The following is a 25731-nucleotide window of genomic DNA, read 5'->3' as shown; positions in this document are numbered from 1 at the left end:
GAGTCAGTGTGAGTCAGTGTGAGTCTGTGGCTCAGTGTGAGTCAGTGTGAGTCAGTGTGAGTCTGTGTGAGTCAGTGTGAGTCTGTGGAAGCTGTGAGTCTGTGTGAGTCTGTGTGAGTCTGTGGAAGCTGTGAGTCAGTGTGAGTCTGTGTGAGTCTGTGTGAGTCAGTGTGAGTCTGTGTGAGTCTGTGTGAGTCTGTGGCTCAGTGTGAGTCTGTGTGAGTCTGTGTGAGTCTGTGGAAGCTGTGGCTCAGTGTGAGTCTGTGTGAGTCTGTGTGAGTCAGTGTGAGTCTGTGGAAAGTGTTACCTGTTCGTGTCCAGAGTGTCGCCTGGCTCTGACAGCTGGCTGCAGGTCAGTTTAAATGGGAGTGGAGGATAAGTGTTGAGTCCCTCTGAAATAAACCCGAACAGCCCGTCAGTGTGTGTCTGGTTACAGACGACAGGGAGATCTGAGCGTGCTCTTACTGTTGAGGGCGGAGAGGAAGACCCTGATGAAGCGCTGGGCGTAGCCCTGCTCGTCGGCCTTCAGCCTGTCGAGTCTGATCAGGTGCTGCTGTATCGGCACGCTGGCCAGCTCCTCCACCTCCGTCCGGTTGTAACGATCACCCACCGCCACCACAAACAGCGCCACCCCCTCACACTTGGCCTTCTGGGAGATGTAGCGCAGCTTGGCCTGGTCTCTGTAGGCCGTCTTGGTGCCCACCACAGTCAGGACGGCCCTCTTGCTGCGCGGCTGGCCGGCCTTCAGCAGCACCTCCCTCAGGGTGTAGTCCAGCATCTGTCCCAGCGCCAAAGAGCCGCCCTGCTGCTGCATGTTCTGCATCATGTACGTCTTCATGTCTCCAGCATTCTGGTAGGTCTGCAGGCCGAACTCCACCTTGGTGCTCTGTTGGACCAGAGCTACTCGGGCCTGGCGGCCGGCTCGGCGGGGCTGTGGACTCACGGCCAGCTGCTCCACCACAGAGCTCAGCAGCTGCCGGGCACCGGCGTATTCATCGGCCTGGATCTCCCTGGAGCTGTCCAGCACCATGACCAGGTCCACATCCGCCTGCTGAGGCAGCACTGGTTCCTGGATGAAGGCGCACTCCTCTGCACGCCTGCAGGGGTCTGCAGAGACATCAGCAGCCACTGAAAACACCTTTATTCATCCACATACGCTGCTCGTGTATTTAACGTTAACTTCATTGTAAAAAGTGATTTTTCTCATGTATTACCAAAACTGAAACAAAAAAGTCTGATATTGTGTAAGTGTTTTTCATCCAGGGAAGGATTAGACACCTAAAGGCATAAAGTTATGTATCAACCAAAGTCTCTGTCAGTGTACAGAAGTTAAATATTTAACTGTTTTTCTACACGATGAACAAAGAAAGAAATGTGTGAAATCACAGAAAAAGTTCTGGAAGTTTTGTTTTTAACTGCAGTCGTATAAAAACCTTTCATTTGTTATTGCTTAATGACTCAGGGAGGTTTTAATCAGCAGGGAAAGTCGTAAAACTGCAGCAGCTTGTTTGCGGTGAGCAGCAGATCCAACAAGTTAGAATCAAAAATGGCTTCAAGTGCACATTCAGGGCTGTGAGACTCGCAGGAGAGAACACGCATCACGTTTAAGGCCTGGACAAGTTGAATCGTTTTGTTCTCCATCGTGGAAAAATGGCTGAAAATAAAACCAGGCCAGCTTTAAAAACTCTGCACTCAGCTCTGCGGTCTCATCCCTGTGTTTCTGTCTGTGCACTCGGCCTGAAGCTACACTTGCTGCCTCGGAGTGTCGGCCCCCTTCCTTCTGTCACATATCGGTATGATCCCAATCTGTCTTTGCTTGCGATTGGCCGCATGCTGTGCCCACCAAAATAAAGTCCCACCCCTACCTACTATCACAGTCACCTGCTGCAGAGCCGATAATGGCATCAATAAAAGTAGCCGCACGTCCTGAGAGCAGTGAGATGTGGCGATTTACATTTTTAAGAGGACTGTAAAGTCAAGCTTCCTCATATTCACTTTGATCCCACACAGCTCATCTAACTCGAACTAAAAAGGTGTGCAGTGCAGATGAGGTATGAGCATCAGTCGTTACCGTAACAGACGGCACAGCTCTTGACCCTCCTCAGGTCAGCAGCCGGCTCCTGTGGCCTCCTCAGCACCGTGAAGATGGAGTTTCCTGTGTCGTCAGCCTGAGAGGAGACAGCAGCTACCGTTACCGACCGCTTCGCTCGTTCATGACAAACAGAATTCCTCAACGACTGAGGGAAGACGACAAGCAGCTTAAAGAAAATTATGTTTTATTAAACTTTCCCTCTTCGGTCCATCTGTCTTGTATGTGCTTTATAACTGACAGCCATGAGAGAAGGCTTCAGGCACCACAGCTGTTTCTTCCTGTTGTACACTAACTTCTGGCTACACACTGTAAACATAACTGGAGCCGCACAGGGAGACTAAGTGCACAATGAGCTGGAACGACTTTGTGCTTGCAGGCCAAACAGGCTGGGAAAAAGGCCCTCACATCATGTGCTGAGAAGGTCCCAGATGTATTGGCTCAAGTGAGAGCAAAGAGTTTAAAAGGGAGATGATGAAACCGTGGAACCCTCCAGAAGTCATCACACTGTAAGGTCTAAAAAGGAAACGGGGACACCCTGACTGTAGCATCAAGAGCCAAATGTTTTTTAATCCAAGGCAAACACTCCGATAATCTCAGGGCGCCGTTGCTGTAACAGTGCTTACTGATTTATGAAGTCCCATCTTCATCCAAACCAGATATTACGATATCGACTCCACACTCCTGTATGTTCACACTGAGAGGCATGGTAGGTTTTGTGGACAGATAGGGTGGCACGCTCGCTGCATTATTGCATCACTTCCTGCTCCTGGTGCACCACATCAGTGGTGCTTGTTCAGTTGTCTAAAGAGCAGCAACATCAGCAGTAACTGTCTGAGAAGCTGGCTCTCTTCTGCTCACTTTGTCGGTTGTCCAATTATTCCTTTGCCTCCTTTAGCACCTGGTCGCCTGGTTGTAGCTCTGGAGGCCTGGCTCCCCACAGAGCCAGCCAGGCCCTGTGGTGCTTTGCAAAGGTACTGTTGGCCTGGTTGACTGTGTCCAAAGTGGGAAATCAGGCCAGTTTGGTGACTACGAGGAGGAAGTGTAGCCTCAAACAGAAACCTTCAGTACGTTTCCCTGTGTACAGACTCCCTGGACTGCTTCCTGTGTGGTGAGTGTCGGAGAGAGAGGCTGGTCGCGTGTGTGGATTGCCTGAAGAGGAATGAGCACTTTGCCCCTGGATTTCCCTGGAGCCCTGACCCCTCACCTTTTTGTATATACACCCGGTGTGCATCAGAGTCCTGCGTGTGAGTCCTCCACCTCAATCGTAACAGCAGCTCCCATTTCATTTATTAACCTTTTCATCTACGCTAAAAAAAAAGAAAAAAAAAAGAGGCAGCACGGTGGCACGGTGGTTAGCACTGTTGCCGCACAGCAAGAAGGTCCTGAGTTCAATTCCAACATCAGGCCGGGGTCTTTCTGTGTGGAGTTTGCATGTTCTCCCCGTGTTTGCGTGGGTTCCCTCCGGGTACTCCGGCTTCCTCCCACCGTCCAAAGACATGCAGCTTGTGGGGATAGGTTGATTTGACAATCCAAATTGCCACTAGGTGTGAATGTGAATGTGAATGGTTGTTTGTCCCTGTGTGTTGGCCCTGCGACAGACTGGCGACCTGTCCAGGGTGTACCCCGCCTCTCGCCCTATGACAGCTGGGATAGGCTCCAGCGCCCCCCGCGACCCTGAAAAGGATAAGCGGAAGCGAATGGATGGATGGATGGATCTACGCTAGTCCATGCTGGTATCAACATACTGAGTTATCCTGACCCACTGAGTCACAGCCAGACTCCTCATCGCACAGGCCGAGGAGGAGGAGTGGCAGCACTTCAGCTTATTAACCAACCAAAGACACAGTTTGAATTCATTTAAAAAACTGTTAATAAGCAGTTCTCATTTGTTATAACAAACAAGACATAATATTTGGTTACAGATTATTACTTCAGTACTTCAGACTAAAGAAGAAACTGATAGTTGGGGTGACCCTGAATCCTTGTCGGTTGTATAAAATAATGTCCAGCTTATGAGTTTTCTGATCAAAGCTGTGTGTTTGAGCTACCCCAGGGAGTCACGCACTTCACATTCCAGGCTCTATTCTTTCTACAGAATCCAGAGTCAAGATAAAATGATTAGCAAGACACCAGAACACTTTTCTTAAAGGTAACGCAGTTTGCTACTTGATTGCTCCTGGGAAAAAGTAATTTGCTTCACTACCTGTTACATTAAAAAAAGCTGTCTCACAACCACAGTTTAGTAACATGAACCTCAGGCTGCACCAAAGCAAATCCCTAACGAGGACTCACATCTCTGAGATCTTTCTCTTAGCAGAACACGAAGCAAAGACTGATTCTACTTTAGAAACGTGAGCAGGTAGACAGGGAGGCTGCAGCCCGACTGCTGTTTGTTACCTGTGGAAGGTAAAGTCTGTCTGGGCAGCATCAGCAACATCACGCAGTTGTTTCTGTCGCGGACACACTTTTCCTCTTTTCCATTTGTCTTTTGTACAATAAAGATAAATGTCCATGCATTAGGCTGCATCGCTATTTTCCTCCTCTGACGCGTGAACTGTAACCAGCTGATCGTCGAGAGAGTGCAGCCACACGATTCCCAGGAATCGGAGCGCTGGGAACAGGTTTCCTACAAAAGCTGTTTTTGGTTCCCATCCCCAGATGGTCTCAGTCAGGTTTTAAGTCAGACTAAATGAAAGATGATTTTGTGCATGATGGTGCAGTTTAAAGTGTTCAGGTTAATTCATCAACATCGTTTTTTCCAACAACAGAAAAACTATGAAACATGTTTGAGAATTCATTTGTAATGTATCGTCTAATTTTAGCATGTTCACCATGGACCTGATGGAGGCTAAATCAAACTCACCTCCATCGCCTGATTAATCGCGGGAACGTTCCTCAGGGAGATGATTGCTGGGACGATGTTCAGAGCCCGGTACTCCATAATGGCAGCAAGAATGTCAGTGTTGTCCTGAGACGCTCCATTGGTGAAAAACACGGCCACCTTCCTCACCATGAACCCAGCTCGCACTCGTTTGAAGATGTTCTGACCCACAAAGCGCATGGCGGCGCCCAGCTGGCGTTTCTTGGACGTCTTCTCTAGGGCGATGTTCTTCACAGCTTCTATCAGCGCAGTCTTGCGATGGTAGTCCTGGAAGTGGATCAGGTACTTGGTGTAGGCGCTGTATCCAACCACAGCCACGCGAGCGCCTTGTGGACAGTTGCTCTCAGCGATGCTCAAGTCCTCCAGCAGGTGGAGGAGGGCGGAGCGCTGCCTCTCGAGGGCCGTCGGAGTCACGTCGTCAGACATGTCCAAGCCGAACACCAGCTCGGTGGGGTAGGCCGGACACTGTGACTCACCTGGAGGAGGTAACGTCAGGAAGAGCTGAAGTGAAACGACCGCGGTGTTGGAAACACGCTCAGGCCGATTAACAGATACTCAAAGACGACTAGTTACAAGTTACAAAGGACTTCTGCTACTCAGTAAAATCCACCAAGCAGTTGGAGACAGTTTCAGATAAAAAGGTGCAAATATGTCCCGATGATCTCAGTCAGTCGGCATCTGTGGACAAAGTCTTTGTGCTGTACTCACCATGTTTGTTCTCACTAAGAGGAGACGTACGTACCGTGTGAACAAGCTGTGTGAAGCAGAAACACATTCACTTATCACAGCGCTCGTACTCTGCAGTTTGCTTCCACAAACGTTCGTTTTAGTTTCCATCCTCTACATAAAAACTCATAAACAAACAGCTGATCATTGTTTTGCAAACGTGTTTAAAGCGATGACACTTACCACAGTTGTCCCTGATTTTGTTGATCAGTTCGCATTCCTGAGACGACAGAAAATGTTCTTTGTAACAACATATTTATTTTAAGCAGGTGAAGCGATTTAAAGGTGGACTTACAGACAGGCCTCTGCTCCCAGGAGGACCTTTCGGGCCCTGGATGGAGGAAAAACAGAGATTATTGTAAGTTTATTTGGGAGGATAATCAAATGTGACTTTTATCTGTGGCTTCCACAGGGTGATGACCCGCTTCCTTTACATGGTGCCGGTTTTACGTTGATGTGGTCCCTCCCTGACAACGGAACAGGATGCAGCGTTACTGCTGGAGTCTGCCAGTCATGGATGGATCTTGTGTGATGTCTGTTCCTATGGACAGTGATCCCAGCAATTTGTGATGCTGTGTCATTACCAGCTTTTTGAACTGAAATCGTCCATCAGTAACCAGGACGTGCTCACAGCCATCTGCCTCCAGCTCAGATACCATCCTGCTCTGTCACAGCAACCCTCTGCATGATCTCGCCAAATACATCCATGAAACCTCTATGAGGTCTTTCTCTTTTCATCCTGCCTGGCAGCTCCATCTTTTAATATGTCCTCTGTCTAATTTAATTTAAAAACTAAATGAGCTTTTTTTTATTGAAAGATTTGCTTAGAAGATAACATCATTCAAAGAATTATTAGACGTGCTAATGAGAGTGAAGGTAGGCAGGTGAAGATGCAGTTTAAACGTACTTTGTGTCCTGGATATCCGTCACCTCCAGGCTCACCTGGCTTTCCTGGCATGCCTGAGTTCCCCTGTATGGGTCACACATAAATCACAGAAGAAGCAAAAAGCCAACGTCTCAGTGACGCGACATCAAAGAAACCTTTCTTACCCCACGACCCCGGTTCCCCTTGGATCCTGGATACCCTTTCGGTCCCTTCGCACCGTCGTCGCCCTGAAGACAAAATGCCGTGTCTCAATCACCACAGAGTCCAACATACTTCTAGCTTACTTTGGCTGAACCACATGGTGGCATCAAAGTTTTAGTGTGTGGAAAATGGAAGGACTCACCGGTAAACCAGGGTAACCAGGAAAACCAGCATCTCCCTGTACAGAGAAAGGAAGAAGCAACGATTTCACGATTAAGACTTTCTAAAATGTTCGGCCACATGTGTAAATCTGTTTTACCCACATCATTGTCCAGCTGAACAGCACCAAAGACATCCCCATGCCTATGCAGATGATACTAAGCTGTATTTTTCCACTAAGCCCCCAAATCTCAACAGCCTCCCAGACCTCAATCACTTCACCACTGCCAGTGAAAAATGGACGAACGTTCCTTTTTCTGAATCCTGGTAAAACTGAGGTTCTTCAGGTTCTTATGAAAACTTGGGAGGGAACATTTTGGATTGTGCCAGCACAGAGCTTGGGTGCGGGTCACCAGTGACACAAACCACGGTGTATCCTGAGAGAACCAGAACATCTTCTCCGCCATCAAACGAATAGCTGAAACTAAAACCATGTGGCGTTCTTCTTACTGCTTTTCATTGTTGATGAAAACAGAATTCATTCAGTTTTTGTTGGTTGATGTCAAATTAAGGTTCAGCTCTACCTTTGAACCTTTCGGTCCTTCAGGTCCAAACCCGTCACGACCATCCAGACCCTGAACACAGAGAAAGTCTTGCATGAGATAACTGCATTGAATTACAGATATACACAAGCTCAGCTCATGTTCGGGATCCTACCGGCATTCCTCTGGGTCCTGGTGGTCCCAGAGCACCCTTCACACCTGGTTCTCCTGGTTGGCCCTTAAATAACAACCATGGACATTTCTCCATCAGAATTTACACCCCCATCCAACAAAACCCTGCCAAAATATCTTTCCATTTATAAATAAAGAGTACATTATTTACAGGCTGAATCCAGTTTTATTCACATTTTAAACGTTTAAACTGCTGCTGTGGTTTATGGCCACGATCCTGGGCCATTTGACCCAGCGTTTTGAGTTTTTATACATTTGGATGTTTATGGTTTATGTTTAAGTTCATCAGGTTATCTAAGTTCATTTCTGTTATACTGAGGTTGCTGTTGTTTATTACAGTCCCCTGGTGTCTTCACCCCGTGTGTTTAAGTCTCCCTCAGCCTTCACGTGTTTCATGTCTGCGTGTCATTATGTTTCCTGTTTTATTTTGAAGAGGTCTGGTGTCCCATGTTCATTGTGTTTAGTTTCACTTCCCCTGTGCCGTCATTGTGTTTCCGCTTCATCACCTCCTGTGTGTATTTAGTGTGTGTTTCCACTCATTCCTCGTCCAATCGTCTGCTTTGTTTCCATGCCTCTAGGTTTATGGATTCATGTCAGGTCTTCAGGTTTCTAGGTCCTTGTTCTAGTGTTTTTATATTTAGCTCACCCAGTTTAGGTTATTGTTAGTTTCTCCTTTGCCTTTTGTTTTTGTGCTGTTTACTAGTGATGTGACGTTCTGTATCGAGGCTTCGAAGCTTGTGTCGAGTAATGGAGGGGGCGTTTCCGCGATGCGCGTATCGAGGCTTGCTTCATTTATGGGAGGAGCTGAAAATGATGACGTCCGCAGCCTCGCTGCCCGGCTGTACCACGTGACTGGTTCATGAAGTGGTTCGAACTTTGCCGCGAGCTATGACAGCGATATAAACCCCTCAGACTTCATTCAAAATGTGGGTGTTTGATGGAGAGTTGTGGTTAGTGAGAGTTTGGAGACAGTTTGGAGGTTTATGAGCGTGAGGAGAGAAAGTCAGGAGAGAATGGAGCCAGCTAAGAAGAGGAGGATGTCCTCCCTGATGGTGCAATACAATTTATGTTGAGCTGTCTTGACTTTTGTACAAGGTGAAGTGTTTGCTATGTGCCAGGGAGCTGGGATATAACAACAACACCTCATCCATGCTTAGGCACTACAGAGCTTTGCATGAGAATAAGAGGAACACCGATTGTGGAGCAAGACCAGGTGAGCCATCAAATGCCATGATAATATAGCATGCAGTAATGTTACTAAATGATATAACAATATTATACAGCTGTAATAAGTTACGTGTGTGATATTTATATTTGTGCTTTGTCTTTATTGTCTTTCCTCAGGAGAACAATCTCAAATAGATGAAGACCTGGTCAGCATGGTGATTGAGGACTCCCAGCCATTTAGCATTGTGGAGGACAAAGGATTCAAAAGATCTGTTAAATCATTAAATCCTAGCTATGTTCTCCCCACTAAAAAGGTCATAAAAGCAGTGAAAATTTAGTTTTTACAGAATAAAATGTGAACAGGCAGGACTGAGGCTCAAAGCCTCAGTGTGTAGCTGTCCATACCTCAACATTACAAAAGCACAACTACTGTCCACACCCCAACCACACCTCACCTCACAGTAAATGATCATTTCCATTTCAAGCATTTCCAAATAATCATTTCCCATACTGCCAGTATAAATATACACAGTATACTGCCATCACTACAATATACATGTTTTACACACTCCTTTTGTTGTAGACATTTACAGGCTGTGTGCAAAATGCCACACTCTTCAAATTCATGCCAGCTATTATTTTTACGTCCAGTAGGTGTCCTGCTAGAGCAAATGAAGCTTCAAGAAGCTTTGCGCTGGGGTGAACCAATTGGATGAAAAGCTTCAGTGCTTCATGGGGCTTCATCTGCCCATCACTACTGTTTACCAGCCTACAATAAACAGCTCGCTTTCAGCTAATATTAAGTCTGTTTCCACTATTATCTACTCACATTCACACAGTTTGCTTCAACCAGACTGTGACACAAAATCTCATTGGGGCCATTAAAGCTTGTAGTTGGATAGGGGTTGGGTTTTGACTTCTACCCGCTGGCTACATGGGTATTCTGGTTAAAAGCTTTCCTGAATGCAAAGAAAGGAAGCGATGTCACCCACCTTCTGCCCATTAGGGCCAGGACGTCCAGGTAGCCCTGGTTCTCCAACAGATCCATGTTCACCCTGTGGAGGAGCAGAGCTGCCACTGTTCACTCTATTCACATCATGCAAACACTGAACACTCTTTATGTTGCAGCCACTGGAAATACTTCTAAAGTCTTTAAATGTCTAAATGTTTAAATGACCTTTAAAGCAATAATAATAATAAAAAAAGCAATGTTGGTATTTTTCCTCATGCAAAACTCCCTTTAATCAGACACATGCTTCATTAGAAAAACGCAATCAGTACATCATAATTGAACTCGTTGGTCAGTGCATGCATACAGCCTAGTTGATGAACGCACCTGATTTCCTGGAAAACCAGGTGTTCCTTTGGGTCCAGGTTCCCCATTGTCCCCAGCAGGGCCCTGCAGGGTCATCACAGTTTGATAACTGGTGATTATTTACACCTCTGCTCTTCCAATCAATGATGACTGATGGATAGTCTGCATAGCTGTACACTAGTAGTCATCTGTAGTGTACGCTGATAATAATATATATGTCACTACACTTTATTTGTATTGCTTCTAAAACAAAGAAGTGTTGAAAAATAATAATAAAATTAGGAAATTAAAAGAACAAGAAAAAACAAGGGCGCTAGGATGTCAATCCTGGAAAACATTCCATCAAACAATAATTACAGAGCTATGACAAACACAGCAAATCAGTGCAATCTGATCAGACAGCGTGTGGTTGTCTGCATGCGCCTGCCAGAATCCTTTCTACGGCCAAACTTCATGACGTCATGCATGAAGTACATCCTAGTACAGATGCCGGGAGTCTATGTATATATAACAGGATACTGGAGTCAATTCTCTATCATCTCACACGTCGATTTAATCAGTTTCTGTTTGATGGTTATTCAGCTGTGTGACAACCCGAAGGATGCGGCCTCCGAAGGATGCGGCCTCCGAAGGATGCGGCCTCCGAAGGATGCGGCCTAGGTTTTGGGACACAGCTTATGGAAAGACCAGATGTTTTTCAGTCACCAGGGCCTGAGGCTAAGTAATTCACCTGGAATAATTTTGTGTGTCCCTGACCAAATGGCGTGGAACACCTGCCTTAAGAATTTGGTTGGTGTCATTTAAGCACTGTGTGCCAGGAAGAGGGAGGAGCCAACGCAGGACTCAAAACTCAAAAGAATTAACTAAGGCAGGCAAAACACCAAATACAAAAAAACGTAACTCAGACGTGAAACTAGACAACTGAGAAAGTGAGGAACAAGCAACTAAGAGCAAGGAAAAGGGGGGACACTCGCAGCAATATGGGACGATGCAACAATGGGCAAAGGCAAACGGTGGAAACACACGGGGAATGGGGGAGAGATCAAACATAATGAGGTGGGAGGAAGGAAAACAGATGAATGAAACCCAGAGACAGAACTTATACGAGAGACGTGACAGACTAACCAGGGAGGGAACAAACTAAACCAACAGGAAGTACAAATGATTACACTTGGAAGAACGAGGAAACTAAACAATAGCAAAGAGAACATAAGAAACAGAAACACTGTGTTAGCGTGACAGCAGGACGGCGTCATTCACACATCGTCACAGCCGCTCTCGTCTTAAAGAGCGCAGGATTTCATATGTTGCTTTGAGAAAACAGTCATGGTGTGGATCAGTGCAGTCATGTTTTGGGGAAGTACGATCTGACGTTGGTCACATTTCAGATCAACAGTGAGCTTATTTGTGTCTGTGTGATACCTCCTAATGCTTTAGCTCATCACATGAACGTACGGCGGCCTGAATGTGCAGACGGAGAATATCACTTTCTGTCGACGTGAACACTGCCCATGAGACTGTTATACAACATGTGTTCACAAATATACTCCACTAAATGAGAAACAGCTTTTCTTAAGTTGCTAACTTATACCAAGCAGAGCTGCAACTGCATCCTATCTGGCTTTGTGGTTTGACAGAGAAAAAAGAAATTCATGAATAGTTCCACTGAATTTCTCTGGAAGTCTGTCCATGGGCCAAATCCAGCACAAATCTGCCAAATCCAGCTGAGCGAAAGCCAAAGTGTAACCGGAGTGATGCAAAAACACAGACTAAACTGGTACCTCTCGAGTCCTGTGGGGATTTCTGCCTATTCAACTAAAACAAAACTTCTAAGGAATAATGTGTACAGTTACTGTCAATGATCCTTCAGGAATTTAATGCTAAATTCAACCAGATGCAGCCTGCGGGAGAACATTTACAGCTTACTGCCTCAGCTGTAAACTCTGTTAGCCTGGCTCTGAATCACGGCTCTTGAACAGTTGAGACTTCAATATTTGAAACAGCTTATTAGTTCCAACATATCGAGGGGTCTTACAACGCAGTGGAGATCCCTTTACAGGCCCAGCGACTTGAACATGATGCGTAGTGGTTACATACAGTTGTGGTCAGATGTTCATCACGGGCATGAATTTCAGGTCATTTTGGATTTTTAATGATTTCTTTAAACCTTTTCCAGTGTGCAACGATCGTAGAGAGTGTGCATTAGAGCAGGGCGATATGACCAAAAATATTTATCACCATATGCATTTGAAAATTTGCAATAACGATATAACTGACGATATAATCGACACGAGACAAATTGAGATGAGAGATGAGATGAGATAGCCTTTATGTGTCAGTTGCAGGTCTTTTGCCCACAACCGAGATGACAGACCTTGCCGACCGTACCTACAATACACAAACCTCTCCTATCATTTCAATCCCAGCAGGCAGCCTTGGGGGGGTTTGAACAGCCGGTTCCGCTTTCTTTATTCTTTGATAAGTCAGGGCCAAGCCAGCTCCGATCAGCCAGAACCCTGTTATCATGGTTCAGAATAGGTAGATATCTTCAGCACTCAGGCTCACCCAAGCCCAAACTTCTCGTTGAGGAAGGGGTGTCAGTTGCATTTAGGGACCAGTTGATCAAATTCATAATTCCTTTTTGTTCCCTCTCTGTTCCAGGGAAAAGGAATACAGAAAAAAAAGAGACTAGACAAGGACATAAGCAGGGAAGATAAGGGAGAGGAGAAAAAGTGCGTCCGCCTCCTCTGAGAGCCAAAGAAGAACTCCTCAACTTTATTAGTGCAAAAAAACAAAACAAAAAAACAACATCAATGTATTTTCACTTAAACAAGCAGCTGTTTTTTATCTGCATTAAAGCTATATAAACATTTAACAGTGCAAACTGACAGTTTAACCAAAAGGCGTTTCCAGTGGAAACTGGCCGACATATCCTCAGCATAACCATGTATAACATCCACAACACTTAAAAAGAGCTTATACACACACAATACGGTAACATTATGTTGAAGCACAGCACGTATCACTCCGCGAGGCTCCGCCTACGATAGCCGTAACGCTCCGACAATCCATCAAGCGGTGCGGCTTCGTAGCTCAGCAAAGTCGTACTGAAACATTTGACAGATTTTCGAGCGCCGTGCACATAAAATCGTTTCGAGGTCAGTAAACACAACCAGAGTTCATACATGAGGCACACGGGATTATAAGGGGCTCTGTCGACTTTCAGACAAATCAAAGGATGATTTTAAGTGCGCCGTATTTTCCAAACAACGCGGTAATAACGACGGCCCGCTAGCATGCGCTACCAAAAATAGTGCTTTGTTGTGTATCTGACGGACGAAAGCTAAACCAGTTCCACACCAGTGAAGCTGCAGCGTTTTTACAAACCAGTTCTGGTTCATCGTTTCATTCAACGATCCGCTTTCGCTCTTCTCATTCTGCGTCGCCGCCATGTGCGTATGTAAACAAAGGCACTGCACATGCGCGTTTTACCCATATTCTATCGCCATATTTCATTTTCTTATCGTTGCCCAACATTACACCGGTATCACCGTGAACGGTATGATATGGCCCAGCACTAGCGTGCACCAAATGGATTTTCTCTAATGCACACAGGCTCAAATATAAATAAACATACTAATTTTTGGCTAAATGTCTCAAAGTTCTTCACAGACGCTCTTGGTAGCTGTCGATAAGCTTCTGGCATAATTCTGGCTGCATGTTTGATCACTCTTTTTATCAGAACTGAGGACTTGACCAGAGGGTGTTCCCACTCTGAATGACCGTCAGCGTTCCCACAACATTCATAGTAAGAGCAGCGATGTGAGAGGAAGGCTGAGTGCGGGGAGGAGGGGTTAAACTACAGCAGAGGCAGTCGCGTCTTTTCTGAGTTAAATATGTTCGGTCTCACAATTAAGGTCAACCTGCCGTGCGTCCAATCACAAAGCAGACCGTCACGACAGAACCGGACTCTCACCTGTGGCCCAGCAGCACCTGGGATACCGGGAGGGCCTCGATTTCCTTTCTCACCAGGTGACCCCTGCAAACAGAGTCAGACGTCTGTGTACAGTCACAGATATACGGTATAATCCTGATGCTGCTTCATATCGTCTTCTACCTTCTCACCACTGGGACCTCTTCTTCCATTACGACCCTGCACAAGAAATAAATGTCACCATCATCATGCTGAAGTCTTTCTGCAGCACAGAGCAGCACCTTCCTACCCGAGTCTCTGTGTGAGGATCACTGCTCTTCATGAAAACAGCTTCTCTTAGAGAGAAACAGAAGAACGATTTTTCTGAGAAATCTCACCGGGTTTCCATCTAGTCCACTGTCACCCCCGTACCCGTCTGGACCAGGATCACCCTGTGGATTAAAAAACATTCTGATAACTGCATCCAGCCATCTGTCCTTCTGCCCGTCCAGCCACAGAATTATATACTTTGGTCAAAATATTATAATTATATATTGTGACCATTTGGCCTGGCTTTCCTCAGACCGTACACCAGAGAAGGTCAGGGCTGCATGGTGTCAGTCACTGGTTGGTAATTTCAACATTTTGGTCGTTGTATCCTGAGTGAGCTACTCAGGACCAGCTCATATAGTCTTCACTCATTTGTGATGTACATCAGGTGGGCTTATTGATTTAAAAGTAAAATTAATCACATTTTATTCAGAAACACTTTAAATTAGCAACTGGAACCATAAATCCACCAAAGAGTGTTCAGCGCTCCTTTTGTCATAGACTTCTATCCAATCAGACCAGAGGACTCGCCCCCTGCCGACCAGGTTAGGATGCTTCTGTATTGGCTTCACATTCATGTTCAATCACTGGCCACATATCTGATCAGCCAATCACGTGGCACCAAATGAATGCATATAGGTGTATATGTGGCTGGTTGTTGGTACAGGACGGGTTGGTCTGACTATTCTGCTGATCTGTTGGGACTTTGCACACAATCATTTACAGAGGAAGCTCTGAAAAGACAACATGCAGCGTCAACAGCAGATCTCTGAGAGAAACGACCTCACTGATGTCAGAGGTCAGAGGAAACGTCTCTAAATCCACAACACATTAAACTTGAAGCAGATGTGTACTGCAGCAGAAGACCACACCACGCACTCCTGTCAGCTAAGAACAGAACTGACTGTCTGATCCAATGGCATCCTCTCTTCTGAAAAGAAAGTGACAGGGTGTCACATGCTCGCCCCGCGTCCTCCAGCTCCCTTCCACAGTCCGAAGGCATGCTCGTTAGGTTAACTTGTGATTCTGAAGGTGTGAGTATGAGTGTGAATGACTGTGTGTCTCTCTGGGACAGACTGGAAACCTATCCTCGGTGAACAACAGGCTCTGCATCCCCTGAAACCCAACAAATACTTTAGTATCAAAAACGCACAGTTCCTCTGATGCCCAGAAGAGGCAGCAGTGAGTCAGTCTCCATAGACACTCGTGTTGGCTGTAGATCAGGAGGTAGATCAGGTCATCTACTAACTGGAGGTTTGGGCAACATACTAACCCGAGCTGCTCCCTGATGCATCGTCAGAGGGTGAATGTTAGAGAGTGAAAAAGTGCTTGTGTGAATGAGGCATGTTGTACGAAGTGCTCTGAGCATTCAAGTGCTAATTTAGAGGCAGTCCATATTAAAAACGTTTACAGCCTGATAAGAAAATCAGCTTTAGTCTCTGTAGATAATTTACGGTAAACTAGTGGCATCATGGCGGCTAACGTTCAGCTTTTACATAAAGATGTGGACGTGTCTTACTGGTCTCCCTGGGCTGCCGGGGTCTCCTTTGGGTCCTGGTCTGTTGTTGTCGACACCCGGGGTGCCCTGTCAGACAAAAACAGTGTTCGGTTCTTGAAGTGGAGCTTCCAGCTGTTTCCCAGCTGCGATCAGCTGTCGGGTTTTCCGACAGAAGAAAGAGCCGATATTACAGTTTTAACTAGGGCTGTGCGATATGACCACAATCTCATATCCCGATATCTGACGTTTATCGTCCGATAACGATATAAATCACAAAAATGTAACATTTTCTGTAAAGTCTGTGAATCTCGGGCAGCTCGACTTGTGTGAAGTGTTTCCAGCTGTGCGTCGAGTGTTTTAACCGATGCATGAAACGACACGTTTTAGACATAAGCTGTAACGGCGCCGTTTTCTTTGTGAGTATTTATTACACGGCGTGCTGCGGGGAAAAGCCTGTTCTAACGTTGGAGTCTAAGCTTTATTTTTTAGCACCTGGCGTCTCTTTTTTGCTTCTCATCTGTAAATAATCTGCATCTTTCACGCGATTCAGTTTATTTTGAAAGGTCTCAACAGGATCTTGAGCTTTATTGTGAAAGGTTTATGTGGAACATAAACAAGCGGATACGCGATGCTGTTACCGTCGTTGTTGCTAACGACAACGCATAAAAACAGGCGCTTGTGCGTCCGTAGTGTGGTGATATTAAATATAAGAGTAAGACAGAACTTTAAGAAATGAATATAGCCACTGCAGTGATCAAAACCATGAAAAAATGTTGCCGTAAACACTTTATTTTGCGACACCACGAAACAAACGATAGCGTAAAATGAAAGAACGTTTTTATATCGTCATCGATATATATGGTTATATCGAACAGCCCTAGTTTTAACTGACATTAGTGACATTTAAACGTTTAAACACACAAAAACATCCTGAGAAAACATCGACATGCAGAGTTCTGTGATGGGTTTTTATGGCAGCACGACGTTTGTGGATGATTGTTGTAAATAAAGTGTTTTATGAGTGAATGTAGTGTGTGATCACACCAGGCTGGAAAAGCTCTCGATAAATCCCAGCTTATTTGTATTTGTTAGACAGATCAGACGGGCACAGACAAACTACACGATCAAATATCTTCACCATAATCTTTGTATCATAAAAATATGTGCAGAAACTAAAGAGTCATTATTTCAGGACATTGTTCATATTCAGGCTGTTGAAACAGGTTTTCTTTGTAAAAACAAAAAACCTGAAATATGAAAGGTTTATTTTGCTTTAGCAGTCTGATCGACCTGAACTTGACCTGCCTCCTCCTCTTCCTCGTCCCCCTCCTGCTCCCACATATTAAATAATTAGGAAAAAAAGTCCATGTGACTGCCGACCTTTCTGAAATGAAAGCACCGAAACTCACCGGGTCTCCTCTCAGTCCCTTCTGTCCTTTAAGCCCCTTCTCGCCTCCTGTCCCCGGGATGCCCTAAAGATGATATTTCAGCCTGTCAATCAACCTACCCAGAGGTCAGAGGTCAACAGCTCACAGCTTCATTTTTACCAGCTGAAGTCAAAACACATTTAAAAAAACGAAAACAGAAACAATAACAGTAAAATGGATCAATCGTTTCATTAGGTAACAACGATCAGAGCTGATGCAGCACGAAGCAAAGAAACTTTGAGTGGTTTTTGTTTACTGGGTTTCCCGGAGGTCCTCGTTCTGCTTTCAGTCCACCGAGTCCCGTCTCTCCCTGCAAACAAAACCAGAAGAACGCGTCATCTCTTCTTCTTCCACAGTCACGTGACATAAACCATCATACTCTCCTACCATGATTTGTAAATCACTAGGATAATACAGCATGTGTAAATGTTAATATAAAGAATAATTTTCATATGTAATAATTCATTTATCTAATTTAAACTTATATGTATAATTTAATCCACAGTTGCATTCAAATGATTATATTGAACAGCAGGAGCCAGGTGATGATAAATTCACTGCTCATCAGCAGGTGTCAGCATGTCTGTCACAGCTGTGTTCAGGTGTGTGTTAACACAGCACAAGGAACAAAGGCCTCAGCCCAGATGTTTGTCAGGCTACATTCTGTTTCACAAAGAGGAGAAAAATCATTACAATATTAGCCTCAGCTAATGTTAGCGGCTAACATTAGCTGATGTTAGACATTAGCTACATTAGCTAATGTTAGCTGATGTTAGTCATTAGCTACATTAGCTAACGTTAGCTGAGGCTAATGTTAGCCACTCCAGGGCCTCCTTGACTCAAACCAGTGTGTCCACTGGCCTGCAGGTGCCCGACACAGAGTAACGGAGTGCGCGCTGTGCCAGGATTTATACATCAGGGAAACCAAACCCCCCTCTGGCTTCAAGACAGAAGAGCCACCTCATCAGCCCCCCCCGCAGCTGAAGACAGCTTCAACCGTTTGTGTGTTGAAAAAAAAGTAATTTTCTTGTTTTAACAATAGAAATAATTATTAGTTAGATTACTAGTTAGTGAAAAAGTAACAGTGTTAGCAACGCATCAGTGATCAGAAGGCCTCAGTCACAGATGTTCATACCTGCTCGCCATCGATGCCGTTCAGTCCATCCTCCCCGTCGTCCCCCTGCAGCGTTGGAGCACAATCAGCTGTTACGTCTCACTGCTCAATCTATGATAAACTGTCACTTCTCCAATAAATGCAGCAGTGTCAGCAGACCTCGGTCACTCACCTTGTTGCCTGAGAGGCCTCGGTAGCCCTGCAGATACAAACAGCAGATTTAATGGTTAAAGCGCTCATGTTTGACTTTTTCAGCCCAGCTTCACAGGAATCTTTCAGTTATTTGGATTCGATTAAACGTCTGATATATTTAATATTTGTGTGATATATTTATAACAAACTATAAACAAACTTGTCAGGCTGAAGGACATCACGTCTGACACTGTGGTCAGCAGCACAGGAGCACCACAGGGAACTGTGCTGTCCCCTCTTCTCTTCACCCTGTACACCTCTGACTTCTGCTACAACTCTGAATTATGCCACATTCAGAAGTTTGCATATGACACAGCCATCATGGGGTGTATCTGGGATGATCAGGAAGAGGAGTACAGAAGTCTGGTGAGGAACTTTGTCGCATGGAGTCACACAAACCACCTGCAACTCAACACCTCAAAGACTAAGGAACTGGTTGTGGACTTCGGGAGGTCCAGAGAAGGTCCACTGCCGGTTCAGATAGAGGGGGAGGAGGTGGAGGTGGTCAACAAGTACAAGTACCTCGGGCTGTGGGTGGACAACAAACTGGACTGGTCATGCAACACAGAGCACCTGTATAAAAAAGCCCAAAGCCGACTGTACTTCCTCAGGAGGCTGAGGTCTTTTAACATCTGCAGGAAGCTGCTGAGGATGTTTTACCAGTCGGTGGTTGCTGGAGTACTTTTCTATGCTGTGGTGTGCTGGGGGAGCAGCACAGCAAAGAAGGACTCATGCAGGCTGGAGAAACTGATCAGGAGGGCTAGCTCTGTGGTCGGCATGAAGCTGGACACTCTGGTGACAGTGGCAGAGAAAAGGACACTAAAGAAACTGCTGGACATTATGAACAATGCTGGGCATCCTCTGCAGACGGCCATTAACAACCAGAAGAGTCTGTTCAGTGACAGGTTGCTTCTCCCCAAGACAAGAACTAACAGACTTAAAAACTCCTTTGTCCCACACGCCATCAGACTGTTTAACTCCTCTCTGGAGGGGAGAGGGAGGGGAAACAGGAGGACAAAGGAGGGGGGAACAACTAAGCTGTAGTGCCTCTTCACCTCACTGTGCAATACCTTTGTTAATAGTCAACGGTGCAATAGACTCCATACTTGAAATGTGCAATTCATATCAGAGGACATAGTGGTGGTAGACAAACAGAAGCAGACGGCCGTAGTGATCGATGTAGCGGTTCCGAATGACAGCAATATCAGGAAGAAGGAACACGAGAAGCTGGAGAAATACCAAGGGCTCAGAGAAGAGCTCGAGAGGATGTGGAGGGTGAAGGTAACGGTGGTCCCCGTGGTAATCGGAGCACTAGGTGCGGTGACTCCCAAGCTAGGCGAGTGGCTCCAGCATATCCCGGGAACAACATCGGAGATCTCTGTCCAGAAGAGCGCAGTCCTGGGAACAGCTAAGATACTGCGCAGGACCCTCAAGCTCCCAGGCCTCTGGTAGAGGACCCGAGCTTGAAGGATAAACCGCCCCTGTAACTCTGTAACTTCTGTCGGCGCTGTGCTTTTTTGGAAACCGAATTTCCCAGAGGAACCCACCCGAGGGATTAATAAAGTTTTATCTTATCTCTTGTTTTTCATGATAAGAACAAAAGTTAATGCTAAAAATCCGTCGTCACACAGTCTGACATGAAAAACATCTCCATGAACTCGTCTGTTCGACTGCAGCGTCATTTTCTCCACGTGATGGAGTAATGATCAGACTTCAGCAGTGCTCCTCTCAGAAGTATGACACATCGCGTACCTTCTGTCCTCTGCTTCCAGGACAGCCCCGGATCCCCTGAAGTCCAGGAAGTCCAGGAGGACCGCGCTCGCCCTGCAACACAAAAGCAAAGTCAGCGCACCTGGTTCGAGCTCTCAGTCTGCTTCGTCCTGTAGGTCCATCTTTCAGTTATCAGGTTATATGAATATTATCTCAATAATACATCTGCATTTAAGTAAAATGTAATTGCCAACTGCTTTTAGGTAGCCCCCATAAACAGGAGCAAGCAGCTGGCAATTGTAGGAAAAAAGAACTTTAACAAGAATTTTAAACTTTAACAAGAAGAACACAAACTACAAACTAGAAAATTCAAAATAAATAATTAAAAGCAAATTTTTTAATGGAAATGAATTCAGGTTTGAAGTTTTTTAATCAGGTTCAAGATCCTTTATTTGTCACATGCATAGTTACACGCAGTGAAACGTGTGCTGACGCGCTGCTCGACTGTGCAAAAGCAGAGAACATTATGTACAAATAACTGAATAAAATAAAACAATCTGGAAATTTTTACATTGAAAATCTGAAAATGTAGATTGTGCGAGTGTCTCATTTACAGCGGAAAGAGCTCGTGGTGGGATGAAGAAGAAGCACTTACACTGACTCCTTCTTCTCCCGGGAAACCCGGATGACCCCGCTCTCCCTTCTCACCCTGTTTATAAAGCAAACAGAACCATCAGAAAGAAAGCAAAGGGCTGGAAAAGCCTTCAGGACACATTTCACAACTAATTAGATTAAGTGGCAGCTGGTCAGTAACGTGATATATTAAAATGATATTTTAGTTATTAGAGTTTATGATATTTGGACAATCGTGTCATGGACACCAGAGCAGCTCCGGCTGCCGTCCACATGAACAGGTTAAAGCTCCATCGTGCAGAGAGGAGCTCGTTTAAAATGGACTGAGGCACAGTGGAAACTGATCTCAGGTCAGACCCATCCATGTGTGGATGGGTCTGTGGGAGAGGGAGCATCCGCCCTGTGGAGCTGGCAGCTGGCACATCTGGACAGGCTCCGTCAGTGCTGAAAGCTATACACAGGTATCAGAGCAGCAGCTGCTCCGTGCAGACGTGTTTTTCATGTTTGAGTGGGATGATGCTAAAGCGCAGAATGCATCTGTTGCATCAGCACGCCTGCAGTCCAGACCTCTGGCCTGCTGCTCAGTTTCATGCAATGATGAATTTTTGCAGTTGAAACGTGAGATATGTTCTCTGTGTTCTATAGTGAAACATTCCTGGTGTAAAGTTGGGGTTTCACACTCACCTTTGCCCCTCGTGGGCCTGGAAGACCACGGGGGCCTTTGTCTCCCCAACATTTGCACATCACTCCGCAGCATTCCCGGGCTGTCACGGTGCTCTGCAGTCAGACGAGGGGGCGAAGGACATACATGAACAATGCACGATCTTTGTGAAGATCTTTAAGAGGCAAACGTCGGTTACTGAACTTTTTGTCTTCAGAGAATCAGGACTCATCAAAATATTACTCGCTATAAACTTTAAGAGGAACGATTATGTCAGCAGGAAAAATGGAAACAGGGAACTGGTCCAATCACAATCCTCCCGTCAGCCGCCTCCTGAATGGCTGATGGGATTATTGTCCCTTTGATTTCTTTGTTGCTTACGTGACTTTTCTTTCAACCTACCCGCATGTTTTGCACTTGGGTCCTCTTATCTCACCTCATGACTCCTTTACTGGTTATTCTGAATAAAATTCACTCACATTTTTTACATTATATGAATAACATGAACGTGGCTCCTTTTTACTCAGACTAAAGATTAAAACTTGCTTTATTTGTCATTTAGAAAAGGTAGAAACGCACTCATGAGCAATGGGACTGACTTACAATCTGTTGGAATATGGTGCTGCCGATGCTCGGCATGCTGATTATGAGCTGATCGGTGTACCCGAATCCGCGGCCAAACTCCACCTTCTGTAGCTGAATGTGGTTAGTGCCCCTGAGAGCCACGGCCAGCAGGGCGCTGACTCCTGCAGACAGGACAACAGACTGGAACGGCGTGGCTTCACAAACACAGTGCACGTACATTTCCACTGGATCTGAATCAAGCAAACTGATTAGGTCTAGAAATATTTAGTAACTTCTCCTCGTAGATTAGATGGATCCAGTCTGATGGTGATCCAAGTGCTTCTTACCCCTCAGCTGTAAAAGGCATTGATGTGAACGCTACAGCTCGAGCTTCAAATTGATATCATAGCTGCTTCTATTAAAATCTTTGCTTAGTTTGAATCTCAGTGACCTCAGAGCCACAGCAAGTCTGATGAAGATCTTGCGGATGTAATAACTTGAGAACAAGACGACGTAGGAAATTGATATCTTAGGTGTGTCTCCTCAGAGGCCGAGGGGTTGCACTAGTATTATATTCAGTTCTTTCAGCTCTCTGTCATTCTACACAAACCACTTTTTCCTGGTTGTTTAGGAAAGTTCTTGTGCTTCCGCTTGTTCTGCTCCACGGGACTTCCTCGTAGCCCAGAATTAAAATTAAAGCATGCGTTTTTATGTTTTAGGACACACATGGGACACTAGCCCATACATCTAATGTAATAACTGAAGAATTTGTGTGCTAACATCAGATCAAAGTGCATGGGGATGTCAATTAAGATGAGCAATGAAAAGTAAAGATGACACAATGAGAAAACCAGAAGCAAAGTTGGGAATGAAGTGATCTTAGTAAATGCATGTTTTTACCAGACTCTCGCAGCAGCTTTGATTCCCGCTGTAGACTCATGACGTTTTCATTGAGTCCATCAGAGAAGATCATCAAGACCTAAACGACAGAGTAAACCACGTCCGACAGTTTAATGTGGATGATGCCTCATGAAGTGGTAATGTTCAGGGCTGAACGATGAAGTCATAGCAGAAGCGCTAAACACTGCAGCTCCTCTAATGTCCACTAGAGGCTCCAGCAGTGAGTCAGTCCCCATATACTCCCGTGTTATAAACAAAGCTCTTTACCATTAGCAGTCTTCATGCTGGGTAACAGTAATTAATGTAATTGAATGTAGTGTGCAGTACCCAACAGCCACGGCTGCAGTTTATGTGCTAAATTTTAACAAGATGAAAAATAGCACCGTTGCATGTTAGCAACACAGGATATCAATTCAGTTACTCGGATAATTTCATGGTGAAAATGAGAACTGAAGGATTCTGAAAGGTCTAAACTAGGGCTGCCAGCGTTAATCTCCTTAAAATGACTTTAACGCCATAACCACATTAAAGCGGCAAATCTCCCTTAGCAAGTTACCGCAGATCACCCCACGGCATCAACGTGTTAGTGCGGTTAGCTCATTAACGTGTTAGCACCGTGCAGCTCACTAGCGCTAGCTCACTAACAGAGATTTGCTGCAGTCATGGTGTTAACATCACTTTAACGAGATTAACGCTGACAGCACTCATCTAAACATGTCTCACCTTGACAGTAGCCTTGGATTTGGTTTTGAACTTCTCCTTGTAGAAATTCAGCAGCTCAGAGTTAAAGTAGGTCGGCTGGGACAACTTCCAGCTCAAGACTTTCTTCAACTCGTCTTCACTGAAGTCTGCAAAATTTGTATCATACAAGGCCCTGCCATCACTGTCTACCAAATGGAAGGCGATTTGGGTCTTGACCGGGGACTGGGGGACGCCAGTGCAGCACAAGTTTTCTTCTGTTGAAATATGTGAAATATGATGGACAATCTCTTCCAGGTGTTGGATGTGGTCACTGATCAGCATGTTGTTGGATCCACTCGTGTCAGTAATGTCGAATCCTATTGCAACGTCGATGGTACAATCTGAACATGGGAAGAGAAGCAGGGAAAGGATGTTTGTCTTTGACCTTTTATAGCTAAAGACAGTGACATGTGGACAAGAGGGGCTCACTTATCAAACAACAGGATTAAACAATCAAAGGTACTGATGCTCATGCTGGTACTGCTAACTTTAGCCACATTAGGCAATAGAGTGGATACTTGATGATTTATGTTTACTGTGAATGCAGCACCAGCAACAGTCTTTAAATGATAAGAGGGAAAACATTAGGCATTGTGAGATCATTATGCTATTTTATGCCATATTATGGTTGAAGCTATAAGAATGTGAGAAATGGTCAGGTCACATCTCCCATCCGGATGGTTTATGCTCAAAAGTGTTTGTATGGAATAAAGAGATTGTTGATTGAGCATTTATACACCGAGTGTTGTTCTTCCTTCAGCCCACAGATCAAAAAATTGGAATATTTAACAGCATCTACAATAACAACAGCAGCTCTCGACAAACCAAGCACAAATTACTCAAACCGAAGACTGGGTGTGTTCATACTCGAGGACGTGCATTTCACTTACTAGAGTGGGGTGAATGCACGCAGCAAACCACCACCGGTAGATACTTGCAGGGCTGGACTGGGACAAAAAATCGGCCTGGGCATTTTGACTAGAGACGGGCTCACGAGGTATAGGTAAAGCCATAAAGCCTTTGAATGAAAACAAACACTGTTGTGACAGTGATTCTGGTATATATGTATCAATCTAATAAACCTACACCATCCTCCCTATTCTGGTATTCTAAACAGTACTTAGCTGAAACCAAAAGACTGCTTGGTCAAGTTAACCTCCTGAACCATCTATAACCAAGGGCATAGATTTGGCATAGACGGAAGGGACATGTCCCCACCAATATCCAGCGATTATTGAATTGTCCCCACCAATAATTTGATCTCTTCCAGTAATGAAAAACAAACCCGATTGTCTGTTGCTGTAACAGTAGTTCATGTTTAGAATAACAAATCCCAGCTCACTGACCTGATAGGGGCAATAGTGTGCCTGTATAAGAGGTGCTGGTGTAGTATAACTGAAGTAATGTTGTTAAGTCCTTAAAGTCATATTCTTTTATTGTCATGACTGCATTTGAAGCTATTTTTATTTTTGTATGTTACCTGATTTATATGGAATATGGCTGAAGTGAACTAAAGCCTGAAATACTTAGTCATTTGTTTAATAGTAATTTAACATTATATAATTCACATATAAAACTATGAATTTTAATTTTAAATGGTTTAAAAGCAGGTAGAATAGGCAAGTACATTTCTCCTTTATTTATCAAGAAGCAAAAACAAAAAGGAAAAAAAAAAAGAAACAGGGCAGGGTTGGGTGGTTGAATCATCCGTCCCCCCCAACACCAAAAACAAATCTACAACACATGGTGGAAACCTGAAATCAAGACAGAGAAGACTAGAGATGACTTACATACATTTGACCAGAGATGAGTAATACTTACTTTACTCGTTACTTGAAAAAAGTAATCGGGATTACTATTGCAAAAACAGTAATTAGATTACCGTTACTTTCCTGTAGGAACGCTGCGTTACTGCGTTACTAAAACCATAATTTTTTTGCGAGAGTG

The 25731-nt window shown here is 44.9% G+C and overlaps 1 protein-coding gene across 1 annotated transcript in view; it reads right to left on the bottom strand.

Annotated features, from left to right (window-relative positions):
• Positions 1 to 25731, bottom strand: part of LOC308405272 (collagen alpha-6(VI) chain-like) — a 65454-nt gene that overhangs the window by 6458 nt on the left and 33265 nt on the right. Inside the window, exons 10-37 of the mRNA XM_080895780.1 lie at positions 23767 to 24125; positions 23044 to 23122; positions 22183 to 22325; positions 21603 to 21695; positions 20941 to 20994; positions 20328 to 20399; positions 18556 to 18582; positions 18405 to 18449; positions 17526 to 17579; positions 17252 to 17314; positions 15864 to 15929; positions 14413 to 14466; positions 14219 to 14254; positions 14078 to 14140; positions 10123 to 10185; positions 9779 to 9841; positions 7603 to 7665; positions 7470 to 7520; positions 6929 to 6964; positions 6750 to 6812; positions 6607 to 6669; positions 5995 to 6030; positions 5883 to 5919; positions 5716 to 5727; positions 4956 to 5449; positions 2072 to 2168; positions 466 to 1107; positions 308 to 392 (exon numbers count right to left, since the gene is read on the bottom strand). Coding sequence (XP_080751906.1) covers positions 308 to 392; positions 466 to 1107; positions 2072 to 2168; positions 4956 to 5449; positions 5716 to 5727; positions 5883 to 5919; positions 5995 to 6030; positions 6607 to 6669; positions 6750 to 6812; positions 6929 to 6964; positions 7470 to 7520; positions 7603 to 7665; positions 9779 to 9841; positions 10123 to 10185; positions 14078 to 14140; positions 14219 to 14254; positions 14413 to 14466; positions 15864 to 15929; positions 17252 to 17314; positions 17526 to 17579; positions 18405 to 18449; positions 18556 to 18582; positions 20328 to 20399; positions 20941 to 20994; positions 21603 to 21695; positions 22183 to 22325; positions 23044 to 23122; positions 23767 to 24125 — 3013 coding nt within the window. The remainder of the gene's footprint in view (positions 1 to 307; positions 393 to 465; positions 1108 to 2071; positions 2169 to 4955; positions 5450 to 5715; positions 5728 to 5882; positions 5920 to 5994; positions 6031 to 6606; positions 6670 to 6749; positions 6813 to 6928; positions 6965 to 7469; positions 7521 to 7602; positions 7666 to 9778; positions 9842 to 10122; positions 10186 to 14077; positions 14141 to 14218; positions 14255 to 14412; positions 14467 to 15863; positions 15930 to 17251; positions 17315 to 17525; positions 17580 to 18404; positions 18450 to 18555; positions 18583 to 20327; positions 20400 to 20940; positions 20995 to 21602; positions 21696 to 22182; positions 22326 to 23043; positions 23123 to 23766; positions 24126 to 25731) is intronic.

Source organism: Rhamphochromis sp. 'chilingali' (assembly GCF_963969265.1).
Source record: "Rhamphochromis sp. 'chilingali' genome assembly, chromosome: 11".
Lineage (NCBI taxonomy): Eukaryota > Metazoa > Chordata > Actinopteri > Cichliformes > Cichlidae > Rhamphochromis > Rhamphochromis sp. 'chilingali'.
Note: the sequence above shows the minus strand (reverse complement) of the source record. Positions and strands in the feature narration are given on the sequence as shown.